Source organism: Phyllobates terribilis, unplaced genomic scaffold (assembly GCF_046119375.1).
Source record: "Phyllobates terribilis strain yellow unplaced genomic scaffold, ASM4611937v1 Scaffold_5__5_contigs__length_657084704, whole genome shotgun sequence".
In the NCBI taxonomy this organism is placed as follows: Eukaryota; Metazoa; Chordata; class Amphibia; order Anura; family Dendrobatidae; genus Phyllobates; species Phyllobates terribilis.
In genome coordinates, this window is record NW_027362765.1 from 124,193,669 (window position 1) to 124,220,058 (window position 26,390).

General features: G+C 46.5%; 1 protein-coding gene across 1 annotated transcript in view; it reads left to right on the forward strand.

The window, feature by feature from the left end:
• Window positions 1-854: 854 nt before the first annotated feature.
• LOC141272326 (peroxidasin homolog) overlaps window positions 855-26,390 on the forward strand; it is an 81,074-nt gene continuing 55,538 nt past the window's right edge. The window contains exons 1-9 of the mRNA XM_073682913.1: window positions 855-1,088; window positions 7,197-7,268; window positions 7,346-7,417; window positions 15,416-15,487; window positions 15,906-15,977; window positions 17,143-17,214; window positions 17,493-17,662; window positions 21,824-21,941; window positions 22,768-22,937. Of these exons, the coding sequence (XP_073539014.1) occupies window positions 928-1,088; window positions 7,197-7,268; window positions 7,346-7,417; window positions 15,416-15,487; window positions 15,906-15,977; window positions 17,143-17,214; window positions 17,493-17,662; window positions 21,824-21,941; window positions 22,768-22,937 (979 nt within the window). The 5' untranslated portion in view covers window positions 855-927. The remainder of the gene's footprint in view (window positions 1,089-7,196; window positions 7,269-7,345; window positions 7,418-15,415; window positions 15,488-15,905; window positions 15,978-17,142; window positions 17,215-17,492; window positions 17,663-21,823; window positions 21,942-22,767; window positions 22,938-26,390) is intronic.

The window sequence follows — 26,390 nt, forward strand, 5'->3', positions numbered from 1 at the left end:
GTACAGTCTACCTAATCCCCAACCTAAAGCAGAAAAGGCAGCAGTGCCATAACATGGTCAGACCACCAAGACGGACATCTTTTCTTTCCAGGACAGAAATTAGAGGGTCAATTGCCCAAATCGAACTGAGCTGGCAAAAACCCCAACGACATGCCGAAACGGCGCTTTTTTTTTATTGTCATTGACAAACAAGTCCATGATTTTGCAGAAGAGCAAATTTACCAAACAAAAACTGCGCTGCTGATTTTAATGGTTGCGCAGTTTTGTAGATGAAACAAACTCATGCGCCAAGTTTCCCAATCGATTAAAATTAAAAAAAAAAATCTGGTGATTTCATCCATGTTACAGCTGTTGAGTTTTCCTAGGCAAAGCCGATTCCGGAAACCGCCGGCGATTGTTTTCCTGAAGCGGCTTAGCTAGCTGTTTTGCTGTGGTTCTTGCGACTGTTCTGTCCCAGAGTCTTTTACTCTAAACTGTGAAGTATATAGAGAGCTCAAAAGACACCCGGAAAATAGCATGTCATCCCTGAAGCGGTTAAAACAAGTAACGAGATGAACCATGTGCACAGCAATGTCGCTTTGACATTGTTGTGCACTAAGTTCAGTTTATGATGGGCTTTATAGCCGGATTCAGGGCGGAATCCACCTGAAAAAGACGTCACGTGCATATACCCTAACAGGCAGGTTACCCCCTTCGTTTTATGTCCGGGAGGTCTGCTTGACAATCGTGGGTAAATGACTTTACATCAGTCCAAGGGCAAATTAAAATATGAAGAGCTCCATAGAACACAGAAGGAGGGAACATGTGTTTGGGCAGAGGGGTGTGAGTGATATTAACAAGAAACACATGTTCTTTGCTCCCTCCTACAGCAGCTAGGAGGTTTTGGACTCTACATCTGCTCATCTGACTTTGGGACAGCATACAGTTATGAGCATGCAGTGGGGATTATATGGATTGCTTCTCCTGCTTTTACCACCCCAGCAGGGGGCAGCGTGTCCCAGTCGGTGTTTGTGCTTTCGGACCACTGTCAGGTGCATGCATCTGATGTTGGATTTCATCCCAGATGTCCCTGTCCAAACCACTGTACTGTGAGTCACGACTGTTCATAGTATTTCTGGTATGGGTGTGTAGGGCTCTGTTCACATCTGTGTTATTTTTATGTTTATAACATCCCACGACGGACACCAACAGTACCCCACGGACCCCATTAACTTATAAAGCTGTCTGTCATTTAAGCCAGAAAAAATCATAAAAGGTGATGAAATCTGCCACAGATCTTCCATCACAGATGTGAACATAGCCTGTATATATAGGAAATATGTATAATGCTGTGTAGCAGGATATATATGTGCTATTACAGTTATTTGCTTGTAAATAGGGGTTAGTATTTATTGTACCTATATTCTTGTACATAAAATGCAGTATTATAGTAGTTATTTTCTTGTACGTAGGGAGCAGTATTATAGTAGTTATATTCTTGTACACAGGGGACAGTATTATAGTAGTTATATTCTTGTACATAGAAGGCAGTATTATAGTAGTTATATTCTTGTACAGTACATAGGAGGCAGTATTATAGTAGTTATATTCTTGTACATACGGGCCAGTATTATAGTAGTTATATTCTTGTACATCGGGAGCAGTATTATAGTAGTTATATTCTTGTACATAGGGGGCAGCATTATAGTAGTTATATTCTTGTATGTAGGAGCAGTATTATAGTAGTTATATTCTTGTACATAGGAGCAGCATTATAGTAGTTATATTCTTGTACATAGGGGGCAGCATTATAGTAGTTATATTCTTGTATGTAGGAGCAGTATTATAGTAGTTATATTCTTGTACATAGGAGCAGTATTATAGTAGTTATATTCTTGTACATAGAAGGCAGTATTATAGTAGTTATATTCTTGTACATAGGGGCAGTATTATATTAATTATATTATTGTACATAGGGGCAGTATTATAGTAGTTATATTCTTGTACATAGGGGGCAGTATTATATTAGTTATATTCTTGTATGTAGGAGCAGTATTATAGTAGTTATATTCTTGTACATAGGAGCAGTATTATAGTAGTTATATTCTTGTACATAGGAGCAGTATTATAGTAGTTATATTCTTGTACATAAGAGGCAGTATTATAGTAGTTATATTCTTGTACATAGGGGGTAGTATTGTAATAGTTATATTCTTGTACATACAGTAGCATGTAAAAGTTTGGGCACCCCTGGTCAAAATTACAGTTAAGCAAGATGAAGATGAAATTATCTCTAAATGGCCTAAAGTTAAAGATGACACATTTCCTTTTGTATTTTAGGCAAAAAAATGCATACAAGTGCTTCTAACTAAATTAGAATATCATCAAAACGTTAATTTATTTCAGTTCTTCAATGTGAAACTCATATTATATAGAGTCATTACAAACAGAGTGATCTATTTCAAGTGTTTATTTCTGGTAATGTTGATGATTATGGCTTACAGCCAATGAAAACACAAAAGTCATTATCTCAGTTAGAATAATTAAGAAAAAACACCTGCAAAGGCTTCCTAAATGTTTAAAAAGGTCCCTTAGTCTGTTTCACTAGGCTACACAATCATGGGGAAGACTGCTGACTTGACAGATGTCCAAAAGGCAGTCATTGACAAACTCCAAAAGGAGGGTAAGCCACAAAAGGTCATTGCTAAAGAAGCTGGCTGTTCACAGAGTGCTGTATCCAAGCATATTAATGGAAAGTTGAGTGGAAGGGTGCACAAGCAACCCGGATAACCGCAGCCTTGAAAGGATTGTTAAGAAAAGGCCATTCAAAAATTTGGGGGAGATTCACAAGGAGTGGACTGCTGCTGGAGTCATTGCTTCAAGAGCCACCCCACACCACACAGACGTATCCAGGATATGGGCTACAAGTGTCACATTCCTTGTGTCAAGTCGCTCATGAGACCAATAGACAATGCCAGAAGCGTCTTACCTGGGTCAAGGAGAAAAAGACATGGACTGATGCTCAGTGGTCCAAGGTGTTGTTTTCAGATAAAAGTACATTTTGCATTTCATTTGAAAATCAAGGTCCCAGAGTCTGGTGGAAGAGTGGAGGGGCCACAATCCAAGCTGCTTGCGGTCTAGTGTGAAGTTTCCACAATCAGTGATGGTTTGGGGAGCCATGTCATCTGCTGGTGTAGGTCCACTGTGTTTTATCTAGACCAAAGTCAGCGCAGCCGTCTACCTGGAAATTGGCGCTGTCAATGTGTCTTCATTAAAATGCCACCGGACAGCGCACTATGCGCATGCGCCGATTCCGACGACGCACTCATCCCCCGGACTCCGGGAAAAACAGAGGTGCCGCGGCAACATTCCTTCTGGTCAGGTATGTACTTATGGCGCCGGAGCTCGCGTTATGCATCCAGTGTCTACGCATACTGCGATCTCCGGCACCATATACTTCTCTTACCTGTAACGGCTGGATGCCTGCTTCTGTCTGGAGCCATACTGCGCAGGTGCGTCGCGCACATGCAGTCTATAGAGGCTTCGGACAGAAGGACACATGCTTGTTTATATTATATATGTTGTAATTTTTTTTCATTTTAAAAATTACAAAAAGGGAAATGGGCCGATGCAAAACTTTGGGTACCCTTGGAGATTTGTGTGCTCAGATAACTTTGACCAAGGTTTCAGACCTTAATTAGCCTGTTAGGGTTATGGCTTGTTCACTATCATCGCTAGGAAAGGCTAGGTGATGCAAATTTTTAAAATGTAAAAGATTACTTTTTTTTTGCCTAAAATACAAAAGAAATGTGTCATCTTTAACTTTAGACCTTTTAGAGATCATTTCATCTTCAACTTGCTTAACTGTTCATAATAATAGTCATTTTGAACAGGGGTGTCCAAATTTTTACGCACCACTGTAGGGTGTATTTTTGTACATAGGGGGCTGTATTATAGTACTTATATTCTTGTACATAGGGGAAAATATTCTATTATTTATTTTTTGCTGTACAAAGGATAGCCTTAGTTGTGATTAATGATCCCCCTGTCACATCTCCAATAGTTAAGGCCTGTTAAAGGGAATCTGCCAGTAGAAACAACCCTCCAAAGCCGTCTATATAGGCATATAGGTCATAGGATACTGAATAAAATGATACCTTGATATCTGGTATCCGATGTCTTATTACAGAGAAATCCATGTTTTTCTTAATATGTAAATGAGCTGTTAAGATCTATGGGCCGGACATAGATCTGTATGAGAATCTGACTCCAGAGCTTACTTTAAGTGAAAGGGGGCATTACTAGCGTGAGACATGTAGATCAGGAGAGAAGACTGTCAGTCATTATGTCTCACACTGGAAACGCCCCCTTTTATTTAAAAAAATCTCTGGAGGCTGATTCTCAGGGAGATCTATGTCCAGCCCAGAGATCTTAACAGCTAATTTACATGTTAAGAAAAATGTGGATTTCTCTGGAATAAAACATCAGATCACATATATCAACGTATCATTTTATTCAGCTTCCTATGACCTACGTGCCCATATAGACGGCTTGGGAGGGCTAATCCTGCTGGCAGATTCCCTTTAACGAGTACCAATTGACTATATACACGTGATTCTCGCTAGTTTATTGACCTGTTTACAGGATCGTTCTGTCCCCATACAGTATCATGTTGTCTGCAGCACATCCGCCATTTTTATGGGATGATGTGCTGTCGATGACAATCCGATCACCCGAAAAACAAGTGTTATACTTAGTTGGATGAGCGCTGGCATGTTTACACTGGCCAAAAATCTGAAAAATGTGTTCTTATGAACGATTTATTTGTGGGATATTGGCTCACCTAAATGGGCCTATAATTCTTGACATCAGTTTACATGTCTTGTATCCAGATTCCCAGCGCTGTTCTCAGACACCTGCATCCTGACTCCTCGCTCCAGATCTATAAAGTGTAGAAACGTGCGCTACAGACTCTGAATTCCCACAGGTTGTCTGTTCTCTATCCCATCCAGCGACCCTGATTGCATACAGACACCCACTGACTTGGTTATTTTGTGTCCTGAGGCCAAGCATGTAAAAGAATGCATGATGTAAGCCGGCTGGAAATGTGCGTTTCGTCACTTGAAATTTTTGTTGAGAGGGAGCCAGCGCGATTTACGTATATTCTTCAACAGTTTGACATGTGTAACTAGCTCTGCAACAGCAGCTGTACAACTGGAGGCTCTTTAAAGGCTGTAGCACTAAAAGCTCCAGCATGCACTTTCAGTGGAATTTTTGTAAACTGCTCTGTGTAAAAACGCTGGGGAAAACTACAAGAGTCAACCTAGGAGAAATGCAGAGTACACACGTTTGGTGCAGAAATTTCTGCACCATTTCTGTATCTCTTGGCAGGAAAAAATGCAGCAGCAAACATTTTCTGCATTTTTTACTTGTGTTTTTTGATGCAGATTTTTCCCCACTCATTAGTATGAGTGAAATCTGCAGCAAAAACACAATGTGTGCACACAGCTTTACATGGCTGCAATTCTGAATGGTTGACCATGTAGCACATAGATTTGCTGAGACCCCAGAGTGCAAACTGCCCTGGCTAGTAAAGTTTAGGGGCATTTTATCCATGATTAAGGATTTTTTTTAGTCTGATACACATAGGAAACTACACCATGCTTGGATTTATTGTGAGTGCCCATTTTAACGATATGAGAAAAAATTTCTGAAATGTTTTAATCAAGAATCGGCTGGAAAATGTTCCATTTGCATTCGAAACAAGACCCTATCCATAATATGGCTAATCTAGCGCATCGATAAGGATTGCCCCGCTGTGACAACCCCATAAGGTGGCCATACACCTGATGTAGCTGATGGCTGAGGATGGAGATAAGCCGCTGCCTGAGACCTATCACCACTTCTCCGAAAGTCAACCAGTAAAATCAGACAGGTTGCAATTCAGATCTTTTTTTTTCCCGATTTGCCAAACAATTAATACAATAGGCATTACATTGTTAGCCGATCCCGTTTTAGTCAACGTCTGGCAACACAGATCAATGCAAAAGCACATGTGACAAACTCTGATCTGCTACATCCGGTCTTTGCCTCGACTGATGCACTTGTATTTTCTTACCTGCACTTCCAAAAACTAGAGGAATTGGGTCATCCTTGAATATGGAGATACTTAGGTCCTGGTGTTATCCTGGGCTATACCTTTGCTGGGTGCACTACTGCGCCTTGTGGCCATATATGGTACTGCACTTGTTCCATGGAAGTCTGGATATGTTTATTTTGGCAGAGACCGTCCCCCACCAGCGATTATTCTGTTCTAGATCATCTCTTATCTTATGTTCTGAGCAATGTGTTGCTGTCCGCCCCCTCAGGATTGGTTGGCCAGAGCTGAAAGGTGTCTGTAATAAACAGCGTCCATGTTTCTGTGTGGACCCCTCTTGTTCCTCTCTCAGGAATACAGGGCACGTAGTGCAGTTCTTTATGAGTGATGTCATGACTGGTTCATAATTATGTTTGTACACAATGAGGCGCCCCTTGATGATCACAAATTACTTGTCTTGGACGTGTTCCAGGATTAGCTGAATCATTTGACGGATCACGCAGAAACCTTTCTCGGATGCTCATGTTCCATGCAAAAGTCTCTAGATGTTTTTATTTTTTAAGGGTTAGCTGCACTGCACATCCATGGCAGATTACATTACATAAAGTAAGGTTCAGTCTTCCAATCACAATGGGTAATTTTGCAGAGTGCCTCAACAAAGCTTGAAATCTCAGTGGTGAGACATCAAACTTCAACAAGACAGGTCTCACTTTTATTGTTGTTTTATGACCTAGACCTATTCAGAAAGTAAAATGGTTCCGACAGGTTCCCTTTAATCTGAGTCACCGTATGTCTACAGCGTTAAAAAATCATCAGTTGCATTGAGAGCTGCATTAAATATCTGTATCCTGATTAGATCTCAGTTTGCACGAGCTCAGTCTTCCTGGAGTGTCTGGTCTGGCCTTGTTCTGCTCTGGGGCTTCATAGGTAATGTAAAATGCACACCACACACTGTAATGTGATGTTAGAACACTACCTGTCTCATTATTGGTACGTCCGACAGCTCAATGATGACAGATTTCAGGTGGCATCCAGCAGAATTCGGAATGCAGCTCTGAAAGTGATTAGAGAAGCGACCATTGCATATCTCCGTTACATTCCGTGCTTTCTGTCTCTACAGTGATCTGAGGTTCAACCGTATTCGAGAAATAAATTCTGACATTCTCCAGAAGTTGACAAACCTCCAAACCTTGTAAGACCCTCCTCTGATCACTGACTGACATTCATCCACTAGCGACCATCGTAAGAACTGATCCTCTGTCTTTGCAGATTGCTGAACAACAATGAAATCAGGCGGATTTCACAGAGATCATTTAAAGCGCTGGGAGAACTCAAACATCTGTGAGTTTCACCTCCGGTATATACTGCACCCTGACTGCACTGGTCTGTATACTATATGCTGCTCCCTGACGGCACTGGTCTGTGTACTATGTATTTACTCCTCTTTGACTGCACTGGTCTTTATACTATATACTTGTTCCTGACTGCACTGATCTCTATACTACAGTTAGGTCCAGAAATATTTGAACAGTTTATAATCAATATGGGCTTAAAGTGAAGACTCTCACCTTGAATTTGAGGGTATTCACATCCTAATTGGAGTAAGGGTTTAGGAAAACAGCTTTTTAATATGTAGCTAATATGAAGTTAATTGGACAATTATCTCAAAAGCCCTCTAATGGACTGCATGGGCTTTTCCCTCATTAAATCATCATCAATTAAGCAGCTAAAAGATCTGGAGCTGATTCCATGTGTGGCATTTGCATTTGGAAACTTTTGCTGTGAACCCACAACATGCGATCAAAGGAGCTCTCAATGGAAGAGAAACAGACCATCATTAAGCTGAAAAAAAGAAGAAATCCATCAGAGAGATAGCAGAAATATTAGGACTGGCCAAATCAACAGTTTGAAACATTCTGCAAATAAAAGAGCGCACTGGTGAGCTCGGGAACTCTAAAAGGCCTGAACGTCCACAAAAGACAACAGTTGTGGATGATCGCAGAATCCTTTCCATGGTGAAGAAAAACCCTTTCACAACATCCACCCAAGTGAAGAACACTCTCCATGAAGTAGATGTTTCAGTAGCTAAGTCTACCATAAAGAGAAGACTTCAAGAGAGCAAATACAGAGGTTTCACCACAAGGTACAAACTATTAATCAGCCTTAAAAATAGAAAGACCAGATTAGACTTGGCCAAAAAAAACATCTAAAGAAGCCAGCCCAGTTCTGGAAAAGCATTCTTTGGACAGATGAAACTAAGATCAATGTAACGGGTCTGGGAGATGGAACCTCTGAGCTACTATACAAGGGGGCGGTCCTTGTAAGGGAGCGGGTGGCGACCAGGGAAGACGGGCAGGCAGTCACAGCAGGTGACCGGGACAGTCTCTGGGTGAATGGGCTGGAGGTCACGGCAAGTGACCGGGGCAGTCTCTGGAAGAACGGGCAGGAGGTCACGGCAAGTGACCGGGGCAGTCTCTGGATGAACGGGCAGGAGGTCACGGCAAGTGACCGGGGCAGTCTCTGGGTAAAGGGTAGGTACGACCTGTGATGGCTGAGCCTCCAGGTAGGCTAGCAGGCAGATGGTAGATGTGTGCTCCCAGGTGAGCAAGCGAGAGTCTCTGGATAAACGGGTGGTCACAGCATGTGACGGCGGAGCTTCCAGGTAGGCCAACAGACAGGCAGCAGATGAGCGCTCCCAGGTGAGCGGGCAGGAGTCTCTGGAATGGCAGGTGGTCACAGCACGTGACGGCGGAGCCTCCAGGTAGGCCAACAGACAGGCAGCAGATGAGCGCTCCCAGGTGAGCGGGCAGGAGTCTCTGGAATGGCAGGTGGTCACAGCACGTGACGGCGGAGCCTCCAGGTAGGCTAGCAGGCAGGTAGCAGATGTGCGCTCCCAGGTGAGCGGACAGGAGTCTCTGGAATGGCAGGTGGTCACAGCACGTGACGGCGGAGCCTCCAGGTAGGCAAGCAGGCAGGTAGCAGATGTGCGCTCCCAGGTGAGCGGGCAAGCTGGTCCATAGACAGACTGACAGGAGTAGGAAGGCAGACCGTCGGACCTCAGGCTAGCAAGCAGGTAGGAGGAATGTCAGGCAGGAAACAGACAGCAAACTGGCAGGTTTCTGGCAGGTAACTGGCAGGTAACTGGCAACGGGACCTGAGGGCTGAAGCAGAGTAGTGAACAGTGCATCAACATTGCTCGGGCACCTCCATTTTGGAGGAGGTGCCTTATATATGGTGAAGTCCTCCGGCCATTGGCCGGGGACTCCTTAGGACGGCGCGCGCGGCCCCTTTAAGAGGGAGGGAGCGCGCGCGCGCGCGCCCTAAGCACAGTGGCCGGGAAGGAGCGCGCGCTGCCAGCAGAGCGGGAGGAAGACGCCGGGCTCGGAGCAGAGGGGTGAGGGGAACAGCGTCCCTGCCTAGCAGAGGGCAGGGACGTCGGCGCTACAGTACCCCCCCCTTTAGGCCCCCCCTTTTTTAGGCCAGAGAGAAATTTAGCTAGGATGAGAGGGGCATGGATGTTCTCCCGGGGCTCCCACGTTCTCTCTTCAGGACCAAACCCCTTCCAATCTACTAGAAAAAAGGTCTTCCCTCTTACCCTTTTGGTGGCCAGAATGTTCTCTACCTCAAATTCGTTTTCAGCGGAAACCGGAGCAGGAGGCGTACCTGTAGACTTGGAAAAAAAGTTAAGTACCACAGGTTTGAGGAGAGATACATGGAAGGAGTTAGGGATCCGCAAGTTGGCCGGCAGTTTCAATTTATAGGCCACTGGGTTGATCTGACTGATGACCTCCAGAGGACCGATGAACCGAGGCCCTAACTTATAGGAAGGAATCTTGAGCCGGACATACTTGGACGAGAGCCAGACCTTATCCCCTGGACGGAATTGAGGAGGATCCAGACGTTTTTTGTCAGCATGTCTTTTCATACGCTCGGATGACAGAAGGAGTGCGGACCGGGTACTCTCCCATATGGAGGAAAATTTGTTAACAAGAGATTCCGCAGCCGGATTGTCCACCGAGGTGGAGACGGGAAATGGGATCCGAGGATGCTGACCGAAGACAACAAAAAACGGGGATTTGGAGGAAGATTCGCTCTCGTGATTGTTGTAAGAAAATTCGGCCCATGGCAGGAGATCCACCCAGTCTGAATGGTGGGCATTAACGAAGTGCCGGAGGTAACTGGTCAGGTTCTGATTGATCCGCTCCACTTGACCATTAGACTGTGGGTGGTAAGCGGAGGAGAAGTCCAGGGTGACGTCTAGCAGTTTACAAGTGGCTCTCCAGAAGCGTGAGGTGAACTGTACCCCACGATCCGACACGATGTGGAGGGGCAGGCCATGAAGACGGAAGATGTGGCGGATAAAGTCTTTAGCCAGCTCGGGTGCAGACGGGAGGCCTGGCAGGGGAACGAAATGAGCCATCTTGTAAAAGCGGTCAGCGACCACCCAAATGACCGTACAACCGGCAGAGACGGGGAGATCAGTTATAAAGTCCATTGCTATATGCTGCCAGGGGGCAGCAGGTACTGGGAGCGGAAGGAGGCGACCGGCTGGCAGATGTCTCGGAACCTTGTTGCGGGCGCAGGACACACAGGCAGAAACAAAGTCTATTACGTCCTTGTGCAGGGTAGGCCACCAGTAGTGCCGGGTAATAAGCTGGAGGGTCTTTTTCTGACCGGCGTGGCCAGCTAGTTTAGACGAGTGACCCCAGTGTAGGATCTTCTCCCGATCAGGTACTGATACGAACGTCTTACCGGGAGGGAGACGATTTAGACTCACGGGAGCCACCTGCATTACTCTGGCGGGATCGATGATGTGTTTCGGTTCTTCCTCGAGATCAGACACCAGAAAGGATCGGGACAAGGCGTCCGCCTTGATGTTTTTGTCAGCCGGGCGAAAATGAAGAATAAAATCAAAGCGAGCAAAAAACAAGGACCACCGAGCTTGGCGCGGGTTAAGTCTCTGGGCATGCTGGAGGTAAGCCAAGTTCTTGTGGTCAGTGTAAATTATTACCGGGTGAAGAGCCCCTTCGAGCAGGTAACGCCACTCCTCCAATGCCAGCTTGATGGCCAATAACTCTCGATCTCCTATGGAATAGTTGCGCTCAGAAGAGGAGAAGAGTTTGGAGAAGAAGCCACAAGTTACCATTCTCCCGGAAGATGATTTTTGGGTAAGTACCGCTCCAGCTCCAGAGGAGGAGGCGTCAACCTCCAGGAAGAACTGCTTGTTGCCATCTGGGCGATGCAGCACCGGGGCGGAAGAGAAGGCCTGTTTTAAGGAAAGAAAGGCCTCCTCTGCTTCGGGCGGCCAGTCTCTGGGATTAGTGCCCTTACGGGTGAGCGCGGAAATTGGGGCAGTCCGGGAAGAGAAGTGCGGTATGAAGAGGCGGTAGTAGTTGGCGAAGCCCAGGAACCGCTGAATGGCCTTCAACCCCTCCGGTCGGGGCCATTTCTCGATGGCAGACAGTTTCTCTGGATCCATTCGTAGGCCGGTCTGAGAAATAATGTAGCCCAAAAACGGAAGCGAGGTCTGCTCAAAGAGGCACTTCTCATATTTAGCGAAGAGGTGATTCTGCCTGAGCCTGAGCAGGACCTGACGAACGTCTCTCCGGTGAGTCTGGTGATCCGGAGAGAAGACCAAGATGTCGTCCAGGTACACCACTACGCAGGAGTAGAGAAAGTCCCGGAAGATGTCATTGACCAACTCTTGAAAGACGGCAGGAGCGTTACAGAGACCAAAGGGCATTACCAGATATTCATAATGGCCGTCCCGGGTGTTGAATGCAGTCTTCCATTCATCCCCTTGACGGATACGGACCAGGTTGTACGCCCCACGGAGGTCCAGTTTGGTGAAGATTCTAGCCCCCCTCAGACGATCAAATAATTCTGGAATGAGCGGAAGGGGGTACTTATTCTTCACCGTGATCTGGTTAAGGCCTCTATAGTCTATACAGGGACGGAGAGAGCCGTCCTTCTTTTTTACGAAAAAGAAGCCTGCTCCTGCCGGGGAGGTAGATTTCCGGATGAATCCCCTGGCCAAATTCTCCTCAATATATTCGGACATCGACCGGGTCTCAGCAGCGGACAATGGGTAAATACGCCCACGGGGAGGCGTAGTACCAGGTAACAGGTCGATAGGACAGTCGTATGGTCTATGAGGGGGTAATGTCTCTGCCTCCTTTTTATTAAAGACATCAGCAAATGACCAATAGGGAATCGGAAGTCCAGGTAGATTAGTTGGGGTAGGAGAAGGACGGGCGGGATGAACAGGAACCAAACAAGTCTTATGACAGTCCTGTCCCCAGCGAAGAACTTCTCCGGTCTGCCAGTCAAGCACGGGTGCATGTCTCTGGAGCCAAGGTAGACCTAGTAAGAGGGCGTGAGAGAGTCCAGGCAGAACATGAAAAGAGATGCTCTCAGAATGCAGCATTCCCACCTGCAGAGTTATGGATTCGGTGATGAGTTGGATGGGACGTGGTAAGAGGCCCCCATCCACAGCAGCGACAGATAATGGTATAGCCAGAGGTTTGGTGGGAATGCGGTATTTTTCTACCAGGGCCTGTGAAATAAGATTCCTGGCCACTCCAGAGTCAAGTTGGGCTAGTTCGAAATAACGATTCTCCCCGCAGATAATTGAGACTGACAGCAGCAGAGATGGAGAGGATTTATTCTTGTCTAGGTCGACCTCTCTGAGCGAACCTAGACACAGGCGTTTCCCGACCTCTCCGGGCAGGTACGGATCCGGTGCTCCTTACTGCCACAGTAGAAGCAGCTCCCCTCGGCACGGCGTAAGTCCTGACGGGTTTTGACCATCTTGGTCTGGTCGACCTGCATAGGCTCAGGAGAGTGTACCTGGGGAGAAACGGAGGGAGTGACGGGTTTCTGAAAAGTAGGAGCTAGACGTGGAAACCTCCTCTCACAGGTGACTTCTTTGGCACGCTCCTGGAACCGTAGGTCAATCCGGGTGGCAAGAGTTATTAGGTCATCGAGAGTGGTAGGAATGTCTTGACCGGCGAGTTCATCTTTATTACGGCCTGACAGACCCTCCCAGAAGACAGATACCAGAGCGTCGTTATCCCAGGCCAGCTCCGAGGCAAGGGTACGGAACCGTATGGCATATTGGCCCACGGTGAGACTTCCCTGACGGAGGCGTAGCAGAGATGATGCGGATGAGGTCTTCCGTCCAGGTTAGTCGAAGACTTTCCGGAAAGCCGTGAGAAAGGCAGGCAAGTCGGACACCAGGGGGTCTCCTCTCTCCCATAGAGGATTTAGCCAGGCCAGGGCCTCCCCGGTGAGATGGGACATGATGAAGGCAATTTTGGCCCGGTCGGAGTTAAACTGGTGGGACAGGAGTTCAAAGTGCAGGGTGTACTGATTTATAAAGCCCCGAGCCTGAGCGGAGTCGCCTCCGAAGCGAGGAGGTGCAGAAAGCCGGGGTCCGGGGTAGGATACCATAGTATTGGTGGGCAGCGGAGCTGCCGGATTGCGAGTCATGGCACTGGCGGTGGTTGCTGGTGGAGCAGTCAGAGTGTCCAGGCGAGAATTGACATTCCGCAGGTGACCCAGGATGGACTCCTGTTGGGACCTCTGATGGGACAGTTCATGACACAGGTCCGAGAGTGAGGGAGCTTGGGTGCCACCGGGTTCCATGGCCCGAGCAAACTGTAACGGGTCTGGGAGACGGAACCTCTGAGCTACTATACAAGGGGGCGGTCCTTGTAAGGGAGCGGGTGGCGACCAGGGAAGACGGGCAGGCAGTCACAGCAGGTGACCGGGACAGTCTCTGGGTGAACGGGCTGGAGGTCACGGCAAGTGACCGGGGCAGTCTCTGGAAGAACGGGCAGGAGGTCACGGCAAGTGACCGGGGCAGTCTCTGGATGAACGGGCAGGAGGTCACGGCAAGTGACCGGGGCAGTCTCTGGATGAGCGGGCAGGAGGTCACGGCAAGTGACCGGGGCAGTCTCTGGGTAAAGGGTAGGTACGACCTGTGATGGCTGAGCCTCCAGGTAGGCTAGCAGGCAGATGGTAGATGTGTGATCCCAGGTGAGCAAGCGAGAGTCTCTGGATAAACGGGTGGTCACAGCATGTGACGGCGGAGCTTCCAGGTAGGCCAACAGACAGGCAGCAGATGAGCGCTCCCAGGTGAGCGGGCAGGAGTCTCTGGAATGGCAGGTGGTCACAGCACGTGACGGCGGAGCCTCCAGGTAGGCCAACAGACAGGCAGCAGATGAGCGCTCCCAGGTGAGCGGGCAGGAGTCTCTGGAATGGCAGGTGGTCACAGCACGTGACGGCGGAGCCTCCAGGTAGGCTAGCAGGCAGGTAGCAGATGTGCGCTCCCAGGTGAGCGGACAGGAGTCTCTGGAATGGCAGGTGGTCACAGCACGTGACGGCGGAGCCTCCAGGTAGGCAAGCAGGCAGGTAGCAGATGTGCGCTCCCAGGTGAGCGGGCAAGCTGGTCCATAGACAGACTGACAGGAGTAGGAAGGCAGACCGTCGGACCTCAGGCTAGCAAGCAGGTAGGAGGAATGTCAGGCAGGAAACAGACAGCAAACTGGCAGGTTTCTGGCAGGTAACTGGCAGGTAACTGGCAATGGGACCTGAGGGCTGAAGCAGAGTAGTGAACAGTGCAACAACATTGCTCGGGCACCTCCATTTTGGAGGAGGTGCCTTATATATGGTGAAGTCCTCCGGCCATTGGCCGGGGACTCCTTAGGACGGCGCGCGCGGCCCCTTTAAGAGGGAGGGAGCACGCGCGCGCCCTAAGCACAGTGGCCGGGAAGGAGCGCGCGCTGCCAGCAGAGCGGGAGGAGGACGCCGGGCTCGGAGCAGAGGGGTGAGGGGAACAGCGTCCCTGCCTAGCAGAGGGCAGGGACGCCGGCGCTACAATGAACCTGTACCAGAATGATGGGAAGAACAAAGTATAGAGAAGGCTTGGAATGGCTCATGATCCAAAGCAAAACACATCCTCTGTAAAACATGGTGGAGGCAGTGTGATGGCATAGCATGAGTGTCTTCCAATGGCACTGGGTCACTAGTGTTTATTGATGATGTGAAAGAAGCAGCCGGATGAACTGTACAGGGTTATACTTTCTGGTCAGATTCAACCAAATGCAGCAAGGCTGATTGGATGACCTTCACAGGACAGATGGACAATGACCCAAAACATACTGTGAAAGCAATCCAGGAGTTTAGGGCAAAGAAGTGGAATATTCTGCAATGGCCAAGTCAATCACCAGATCTCAGCCCCATCGAGCAGCATTTCACATTCTTAAGACAAAACTTAAGACAGTTCTCTGACTTCACTGGTTTCCATCATATGTTCTGCCCTTTCTCTCCCTGCAGATATCTGTATAAGAATGAGATCCGCAGTATACAGAGGAACGCTTTTGACGGACTGCAGTCGTTGGAGCAGCTGTGAGTTAACCTGTCCAAGCCAGTCCAAAATCCACCTCCGTTGAGTTTAGGCCGTTCCCGAGAACAATGTGGGTTATTTATTAAGAACAGCATTGCTTATGCCGCTCTTCCAGATGAAGCGAGATGTGTGCGCCTCCTAATTAATAAGGCTCATTATCTCTTGCTCTGTGTGTGCCAGAAAATAAATCTGCTGATGTGGATTTGCACAATAATTTACACCAGTTTCTGGCATAAGTTTTAGTAAGTTTATTGGACTATGTGTGGCACTGTCTACTTTTTATAAAAGTGCCATTAGAATCGTGAAAAGTGAAAAAAATCTGGCATAAAGGGAAATATAAATTTCGCACTCGCCTTTACTGTTCTGAATGCATGTTATACATGTCCTGGTTATTTTCTGTGTATTTTTTCCCCACATCAGATATCTTCACTTCAATAATTTGGAAACTCTTGATACTGAGACTTTTGGAGATCTGCCGAAACTGGAGAGGCTGTAAGTGAGATGGCTGCTGTACAACAACCCATCATGGGATCCCCAGGTTCTAGCTGAGTGACGTCTGGCAGAAGACAACCCTGTCTTTTCAGGATGTCCCTTGTTGCTAACAGTTTTTCCTCTGCTGACCTGTGTTTGCAATCATACAATTAGATAAAACTGCAAAAACCAAAGAAATGAGTCTGAGCATAAGTTGGCATATGTGCAGTGTGTTAGAGCATGTTCACACTGTGGCCATTTCACAGAAAAAATTCAAGAAAAAAACCAATATGAGCATATACCCTGCAGTAAATAAGTAAATAGTAATAGTACAGGTAAATAACAGAGGGGACTTAGTTGACACTATTTTGATCAAAAAAGCGTAAAAGCCATCCTACCACGACAAGGTGCACCCCAATCGGGATGGTCCTATCATATCTCTAATATTAAATCCTTACCTTGTGTCACCCGAACACAATCTACATAAGGACCGAGCAGGACACTGGTCTGACTGTTTAGAAACCTGTCCATGGGAAGCTATGTAAATGAAGTACCTAGCTCAGAAAGGGGGCCATGCCTCTGTTTTTACAAGGTAACAGAGACTACAGCAAAACCAAAGAAATGAGCCGGCGCATAAGTGATACATGCGATGTGCAAGAGCAGGTTCACACTGTGGCGATTTCACTGAAAAAAAACTAAGAAAAAAAACAAAATGAGCATATACCCTGGAGTAAATAAATAGTAATAGTGCATGTTAACATAGGGCACTTGGTTAACATTTTAATCAAAAAAGCGTAAAAGCCATCCCACCACGACAAGGTGAACCCATCAGGTCAGTCTTATCCTGTTTCTAGTATTAAAACTTTACCTTGTGTCAGCAGTCTCTATACTATATACTGATCCCTGACTGCACGGGTCTCTATACTATATACCTGATGGACCCTCGGGATGATTTCCTGACACTGGTAAGGCCACGTTTTGCACCATCACAAAGTAAAAGGACAGTCCGAGTCCTCTGCATTTGCTCATTTGGTTAAATACAATTTTTTGCTATCATCAATTTCAGGCTGATTCTATTATAAGATTTTAATGTGTAATGATAACTTCTAATTTGTTTCTATTTCTTACAATTTTCAAGATCTCTGCTTGCTGTCAGTGAACTGCTTTAATGTCTAACTGCTTCCAGGTTTTTGCACAATAATCGGATCGCCAGGATTCAGCCAGGAACCTTCTCGAAGCTTCTGTCTCTCACCCGGTTGTAAGTGGTAGCTTTATACCATCGTATTAAGGGTGTTATCCAGTGCCTGTCACTTCTGCATCAGGAGGTGAGAGGAGCTGCTGATGTGGTGCTCGCTGCAGCTTGGTGGGTGTGTTGTGCATGTCCTATTCTAATTAATCGGATAGGTGAACAATATCTGCCCTTCACCCCTGGCAGTAGCACTTCTACCCTCCCGATGCGGATGTGAGAGGGGCTGGGTAACCCCTTTAATTATGCAGTCAGCAGCTCTTTAGCTCTTGACTCTTCTGTATGGACAGACGACTCGATTCCAATCCCCTGTTCTGTGACTGTGAACTCATGTGGCTGGTGGATCTACTCCGAACGTTCACCGAGAGGAGCAGCACGCACACGGCCGCAACGTGCGAGCACCCCGTACACCTGCGAGGGACGTCCGTGAGCTCACTGTCTGAAGATCAATTCAACTGCGGTTAGACATCAGATTCTATTATATTGCTTAACATATACTTATCTTACTCATCATCCAGAGCCTCCTGATTCACAAATAAAATGGGAGCCGTAAAGTAAAGACTGACACACAGGAGAAGAAAGAGTAGGGAGGTAGAACCGAAGTTAAGCTAAAGATGTAGCACTAAATATTAAAGAGGGTCTTCAAACTTAGCAAGTCAGCATCTGTGTACAAGAGCCAGAGGGCCGGATGTGACCCGTGGGCCGTACTTTGCCCAGCTCTGGTCTACTTTATAGGGGATAACTAGCTGATAGCTGGGAGTCCTAGCGCTTGGCTATTGTGGCAATCATTAAAGCACAGTCATCGCTCCATTCCAAACATGGTACCTCCGGGCCTTTTCCTTTTAATTGTTGGGAGTCCCAGCAGTGATTCCATTCAGGGTCTCTAGAGAGATGGGTGATAAGCCATGTGGGCACTCTCCTAGCTGCTATTAGTGCAGCTCGTGATCAGTCTGTTACATGCGGATGCTGGGTTATACTGGTATGGATGCTGGGTTACACTGGTATGGATGTTGGGTTATACTGGTCTGAATGTTGGGTTATACTGGTATGAATGCTGGGTTATACTGGTCTGAATGTTGGGTTATACTGGTATCTGGATGTTGGGTTATACTGGTATGAATGCTGGGTTATACTGGTATGAATGGTGGGTTATACTGGTATGAATGTTGGGTTATACTGGTCTGAATGTTGGGTTTTACTGGTGTGAATGCTGGGTTATACTGGTATCTGGATGCTGGGTTATACTGGTATGAATGCTGGGTTATACTGGTATGAATGCTGGGTTATACTGGTATGAATGGTGGGTTATACTGGTATGAATGCTGGGTTATACTGGTATGAATGTTGGGTTATACTGGTATCTGGATGCTGGGTTATACTGGTATGAATGCTGGGTTATACTGGTATGAATGTTGGGTTATACTGGTATGAATGGTGGGTTATACTGGTATGAATGTTGGGTTATACTGGTATGAATGGTGGGTTATACTGGTATGAATGTTGGGTTATACTGGTCTGAATGTTGGGTTTTACTGGTGTGAATGCTGGGTTATACTGGTATCTGGATGCTGGGTTATACTGGTATGAATGCTGGGTTATACTGGTATGAATGGTGGGTTATACTGGTATGAATGCTGGGTTATACTGGTATGAATGGTGGGTTATACAGGTATGAATGTTGGGTTATACTGGTATGAATGCTGGGTTATACTGGTATCTGGATGCTGGGTTATACTGGTATGAATGGTGGGTTATACTGGTATGAATGCTTGGTTATACTGGTATGAATGGTGGGCTATACTGGTATGAATGCTGGGTTATACTGGTATGAATGTTGGGTTATACTGGTATGAATGCTGGGTTATACTGGTATGAATGTTGGGTTATACTGCTATGAATGCTGGGTTATACTGGTCTGAATGCTGGGTTATACTTGTATGAATGCTGGGTTATACTGGTATGAATGGTGGGTTATACTGGTATGAATGGTGGGTTATACTGGTATGAATTTTGGGTTATACTGGTCTGAATGTTATGTTTTACTGGTGTGTATGCTGGGCTATACTGGTATCTGGATGCTGGGTTATACTGGTATGAATGCTGGGTTATACTGGTATGAATGCTTGGTTATACTGGTATGAATGGTGGGTTATACTGGTATGAATGCTGGGTTATACTGGTATGAATGTTGGGTTATACTGGTATGAATGCTGGGTTATACTGGTATGAATGTTGGGTTATACTGGTATGAATGCTGGGTTATACTGGTCTGAATGCTGGGTTATACTGGTATGAATGCTGGGTTATACTGGTATGAATGTTGGGTTATACTGGTATGAATGCTGGGTTATACTGGTGTGAATGCTGGGTTTTACTGGTCTGAATGTTGGGTTTTACTGGTGTGAATGCTGGGTTATACTGGTATCTGGATGCTGGGTTATACTGGTATGAATGCTGGGTTATACTGGTATGAATGGTGGGTTATACTGGTATGAATGCTGGGTTATACTGGTATGAATGGTGGGTTATACAGGTATGAATGTTGGGTTATACTGGTATGAATGCTGGGTTATACTGGTATCTGGATGCTGGGTTATACTGGTATGAATGGTGGGTTATACTGGTATGAATGCTTGGTTATACTGGTATGAATGGTGGGCTATACTGGTATGAATGCTGGGTTATACTGGTATGAATGTTGGGTTATACTGGTATGAATGCTGGGTTATACTGGTATGAATGTTGGGTTATACTGCTATGAATGCTGGGTTATACTGGTCTGAATGCTGGGTTATACTTGTATGAATGCTGGGTTATACTGGTATGAATGGTGGGTTATACTGGTATGAATGGTGGGTTATACTGGTATGAATTTTGGGTTATACTGGTCTGAATGTTATGTTTTACTGGTGTGTATGCTGGGCTATACTGGTATCTGGATGCTGGGTTATACTGGTATGAATGCTGGGTTATACTGGTATGAATGCTTGGTTATACTGGTATGAATGGTGGGTTATACTGGTATGAATGCTGGGTTATACTGGTATGAATGTTGGGTTATACTGGTATGAATGCTGGGTTATACTGGTATGAATGTTGGGTTATACTGGTATGAATGCTGGGTTATACTGGTCTGAATGCTGGGTTATACTGGTATGAATGCTGGGTTATACTGGTATGAATGTTGGGTTATACTGGTATGAATGCTGGGTTATACTGGTGTGAATGCTGGGTTTTACTGGTCTGAATGTTGGGTTTTACTGCTGTGAATGCTGGGTTATACTGGTATTTGGAAGCTGGGTTATACTGGTATGAATGCTGGGTTTTACTGGTGTGAATGCTGGGTTATACTGGTATGGATGCTGGGCTATACTGGTTTGGATGCTGGGCTATACTGGTATCTGGATGCTGGGTTATACTGTTATAGATGCTGGGTTATACTGGTATGGATGCTGGGTTATACTGGTATCTGGATGCTGGGTTATACTGTTAAAGATGCTGGGTTATACTGGTATGGATGCTGGGTTATACTGGTATGGATGCTGGGTTATGCTGGTATCTGGATGCTGGGTTATACTGTCATAGATGCTGGGTTATACTGATATGAATGCTGGGTTATACTGTTATAGATGCTGGGTTATACTGGTATGAATGCTGGGTTATACTGGTATCTGGATGCTGGCTTATACTGGTATCTGGATGCTGGGTTATACTGTTATAGATGCTGGGTTATACTGGTATGAATGCTGGGTTATACTGGTATGGATGCTGGGTTATACTAGTATCTGGATGCTGGGTTATACTGGTATGGATGCTGGGTTATACTGGTATCTGAATGATGGTTATACTGGTATGGGTGCTTGGTTATGCTGGTATGGATGCTGGGTTATACTGGTATCTGGATGCTGGGTTATACTGTTATGGATGCTGGGTTATACTGTTCTAGATGCTGGGTTATACTGGTATGGATGCTGGGTTATACTGGTATGGATGCTGGCTTATACTGTTATAGATGCTGGCTTATACTGTTATAGATGCTGGGTTATACTGGTATGGTGCTGGGTTATAGTGGTATCTGGATTCTGGGTTATACTGGTATGGATTCTGGGTTATACTGGTATGGATGCTGGGTTATACTGGTATCTGGATGCTGGGTTATACTGTTATGGATGCTGGGTTATACTGTTATAGATGCTGGGTTATACTGGTATGAATGCTGGGTTATACTGGTATGGATGCTGGGTTATACTGGTATCTGGATGCTGGGTTATACTGGTATGTGGATGCTGGGTTATACTGGTATGGGTCCCGGGTTATACTGGTGTCTGGATGCTGAGTTATACTGGTATCTGGATGCTGGTTTAAACTGGTATCTGGATGCTGGGTTACATTGGTATGGATGCTGGATTATACTGGTATCTGGATGCTGGGTTATACTGGTATGAATGCTGGGTTATACTGGTATGAATGCTGGGTTATACTGTTATGAATGCTGGGTTATACTGGTATGAATGCTGGGTTATACTGGTATGAATGCTGGGTTATACTGTTATGAATGCTGGGTTATTCTGGTATGGATGCTGGGTTATACTGGAGTTGATGTGGACAATTTTCTTTTCAGTGGTACCTCGTATCATATCAGAACCCAAAGATGCAGACGTCATTCTTGGGAACACTGTTTATTTCATCTGTCGGGCAGAAGGGAACCCAAAGCCTAATATTGTATGGCTGCACAACAAGTGAGTCCGTCCTGTGATCAGTACACAAAGAATACAATGTTATTTGCACATAGTGGTAGTTACACAGTATATCACTTTTAGGCACTGTATGGCAGTATTTGGTCACCGTAGAGCTATCGTGGTGATATTGTTTGTGCACTCTATGGTGGTATTATTGGGCCTGCAGCATATTGTATCAGTGGGTCACTGTTATTTGTGCACTGTATGGTGTTATTATTGGGCATGCAGCATACTATATCAGTGGGTCACTGTTATTTGCGCACTGTATAGTGGTATTATTGGGCCTGCAGCATATTATATCAGTGGGTCACTGTTATTTTGCGCACTGTATAGTGATATTATTGGGCCTGCAGCATATTGTATCAGTGGGTCACTGTTATTTTGCTCACTGTATAGTGATATTATTGGGCCTGCAGCATATTGTATCAGTGGGTCACTTATTTATGCACTGTATGGGGGTATGTTTTCAATATCATAGGGTGTTATAATTCAGGCACTATGTAGTACTTTTTTGTGCTCTCAATGTTTGTATTGGATCGGGGTTATGTGTGCTCTGTATGGTGCTATTACTTAGACACTGATGATTGATGGTGAGGAGTCCTGTATGGCACTCTTATTAGGTACTGTTATTTTATATTGTTTTTATCCCTGGGGTGACATGTTGTTTCTGGCGGTATCATTTGGGCACTGTAATGGAGATAATTATGGGTCACTGAATAGCTGCACTATTTGGCCACTGCTTGGTACTGTGCCCAGGGCACTTTGCTTTGGTTAGTGGTGTGAATACAGGTCACTATATATCCTTTACTTTATGGTTTCGGCACAGGAATGAGATTGATACAAGCTATGACGGGCGGCTGAATCTTCTACACGATGGGACCCTAATGATCCAGAATGCACAGGAATCTGATAAAGGCATTTACCAATGTGCAGCCAAAAACATCGCCGGGGAGGTGCGCACACAGGAAGCCATTCTGCGCTACTCTGGCAGCCGATGTGAGTTGTCAACCAGTTTTCCTACAGCCCTGAACATGATATGTTTATAATCAAATCGCTGCACTCCCTTTTAGGGTGCTCAAGTAGGGGCCGAACCCTTAATATTATGGAAATAACCTTGGCGCTCAAAAGTTCTCTGATAGTGAAAGTTTATTGCAGTCCGTAATACACACAGTAACAAAACATTTCGGTCATTCAGACCTTCTTCAGTTGACTGCAGAAAATGCAAAATAATATAAGTAACAATTTACAGAAAATACAAAAAACAAAAGAGCTGATATACATGGTAAATAAATGATATGGGGTTGATAATAGGTGTAATAGGGTAAGGGAAAAGGAAACACATAAGGGATGTCACAATGGGAAAGAAGCCACTCTATCTCTATATGTGGGTCTAGGGAACAAACCTACCCGTGTATTGTCTGAAGGTAAGTAGAGGAAAAATGATACACCGACGGGGTCCAAACCGGACTGCCTGGGGATAAGACGGCATGTAGGGTAAGTATAGTGCCAAATGGCAAGATAGTAAAGTGGGTCCCGATCAAAACATTACCTGCTATAGTGCGCATGTGAGGTGAGGCATCACAACGCGGCATCCACCGCTCGTTGCTGTGATCACCTGTGTGAAAGAGGGTCCCTAAATAGGGGGAGCGATGATTGATATGCCAATCACCACGCGCGCGGTCAGCTCGCGGTCAGCTCTTTTGTTTTTTGTATTTTCTGTAAATTGTTACTTATATCATTTTGCATTTTCTGCAGTCAACTGAAGAAGGTCTGAATGACCGAAACGTTTTGTTACTGTGTGTATTACGGACTGCAATAAACTTTCACTATCGGAGAACTTTTGAGTGCCAAGGTTATTTCCATAAACCTGAACATGATATGGACATATTTTCCATTCCAAAGACTATGGACGCTGTAATAATCCTACTGGAAACTGTATTGGTCACTATATAAGTTTTTATCCAATGTTCCTAGAAAATGTAAACTTTTTCAAGCAACTGAATATAACTTAAATCTGTCAACAACCTGTTGCTATGGAATCTGAGAGCAGCATAATGTATGGGCAGAGAGCCTGATTCCAGGGATGTGTCACTTACTGGGGTGCTTGGTGCAGTTTGGATAGAATTCCTGTTTTCTCTGCTGCATATTTAGCAGTACTCAGAATGCTGAGCTGTGTATATCCCTGGCCAAGCCACTGATTGGCAACTTTCTGTGTATACTGTGTGATGCGCCCCCTGGGCCGTGGGGTACTCGGTAGCCGGGCCGGTCCTGTATTGAGGTAGTCACGGTGGCAGTGACCTGGTCCGTGGCCCAGGGCGGTCAAATAAAGAACAGTCAATTGGGGAAATAAAGATTTGGGGATAATGTTCGTGACGCCACCCGTGGTATGCGGCTATATGGGGCCGCCGCTGCGTTGCAGATCCACTGGGGCTGATGGTGACGCAGCAAGGATAGTTCAGCTCTCCACAGGCAGAGCTAAGCTCCAGGGCAGTATATAGGACTTGATGAGGTAGATGTTGTTGTAATTGTGGATTTCGGCTGCAACACCTTGAAAATGCTGCGGCCTCCGGTTGGCTAGCTGAGCCTGGTTGTTCTCCACTAGTCTGGGGCCGGTCCCTTTCTACGGGCTGGTCCCTCCACTCGACGGCGGTCGGGTATATGTGGGTCCCATGGAGAGCGTCCGCGCTCACTTGCCCCTGAGACCCCCTCTGTCTCTTCTTCCTTCTTCTGGGCCCCTTACTCTGGGCCCCCTCCTGTCTGGACCTGTCACAAGCAGGACCTCCCTCCTGGGCTTACAGCCCTGACTGAAATGAACTCCTTCTAGGAGGTTCCCCTTCTTATATCCTCTGTTAGGGTGCTCCTCTTTGCTGCTTCCTCCACCCACACCCAGTACATGGTTCCCTCTCCTTTGGTCCCCCCCCTCCAGCCAGGGACAGGGCTCAGCAATGACCAAGTGCATCTTGCCCCGTCTGCTGGTCTGGAGTGGTGTAGTGCTGGATGCAGGTGTGTGGGTCCCGGATAGTGTTCCTTCCTTACCTGGGAGTGGGGTACCACACTTCTGGGTGAGGTGCAGTACCTCTGTGGCAACTGGACCCACAGGGGCGCCACATACCCCCCTTGTTAAATACAGCATGTCCGCGGGCTGGAACAGAGTAAAAAGATTTGTAAGACATGCAAAAACTTTTAAGATGCATCGCCATCGAAGACAGTAAAACTTTTTCTTCCCTTTATGGGAGGCACTTTCTCTTAAATGTTATACATAACTACTTAGTATATAAATCAATATAAGATCACTTTAAATAACATTTCATCAAACAAGTTCAGTAGGCTGTAGTGAGATCCTTATCAGGGTGTCCATCTCACTGGTATAAGTGCAAAGTGGGGGGGGGCCGTCCACAACAAGCTCCCAACGTAGGCCCTGGGTGTGGCTGAGGGGCATAGCTGATCCACTCATTGGACCACGTCTTCGGCCACGCCAAACGGGATTTTGTTCAGTGGGCTATAAAACCAACAAGAAGCACCTTAAGAAGTTTTACAATTAAAGTTCGAGCTGCTCGAGGTCCACTACCACAGTGTCCTTTTTTTTCTTAACCGGGTATACATAACATGAATCACAACTTTTCACACAAGGATTACATCAATACCCTTCCGGGTAACTATATACACATTTTTTTCTGATGGTTACTTAGTTCAGTTCAGTGGTGGTGCTCCCTCCAGGGAAACATTTGTCCACCACTGGATGGCCCACCCGGGTCATCAGCTTCAGATGGCAGGGGTGCGTTCTCCTCCTCCACCACCCTATGCACATGTAGGGCGTACCACCCCCGTTCTCCGTGGTGACGGGTGTAGGTGACCCTGTCTCCAGGGTATAGATCCCGTTCCTGGTGTCCCTGATGTAGGTGGGATTCCACATCGCCCCTGTCCACGAAGAGGTCCGTGGCCACTTGAGGCTACCGAATGAAGCCCCAACCTCCCTCCAGATCGAACTTGACTACGGTTCCCTCGGCGCGGGGACTGGGTTTGGTGGGTTTGGCTTTACGGGCCCGGGCCTTAGCCTTCATGTTGCTGGCCTCCATCGCCTCCCATCGCACTTGACGTTCCCGCCGCTCCGCTTCCAGTTTTAGAAGTTCCCGCTGGCAATACTCCTCTCTCCGTAGAGCCTCCGTTTGGGTCTCCCGCGGGAATCCCATCAGATCACCCTCCGGGTTGTCCCACCTGAACTCCTCTCCTCCTTAGCAGGCAACCTGGTGTAAGGGGGAAGACCGGGGTGTAAGTACTTTCAGAACAAGGTATTCAGAACTGCCGGGGCCGTGCCTCTGACTGCAGGGGGAAGACAGACTGCGAGCAGAGGAGTCAGGTGACCGGGAAGCTGGGGGCGTGTCCAGAGCCAGAGCTCAGGGGTCAGGTGACCGGGGAGCTGGAAGCGTGTCTAGGAAGAGGGAGAAAAAG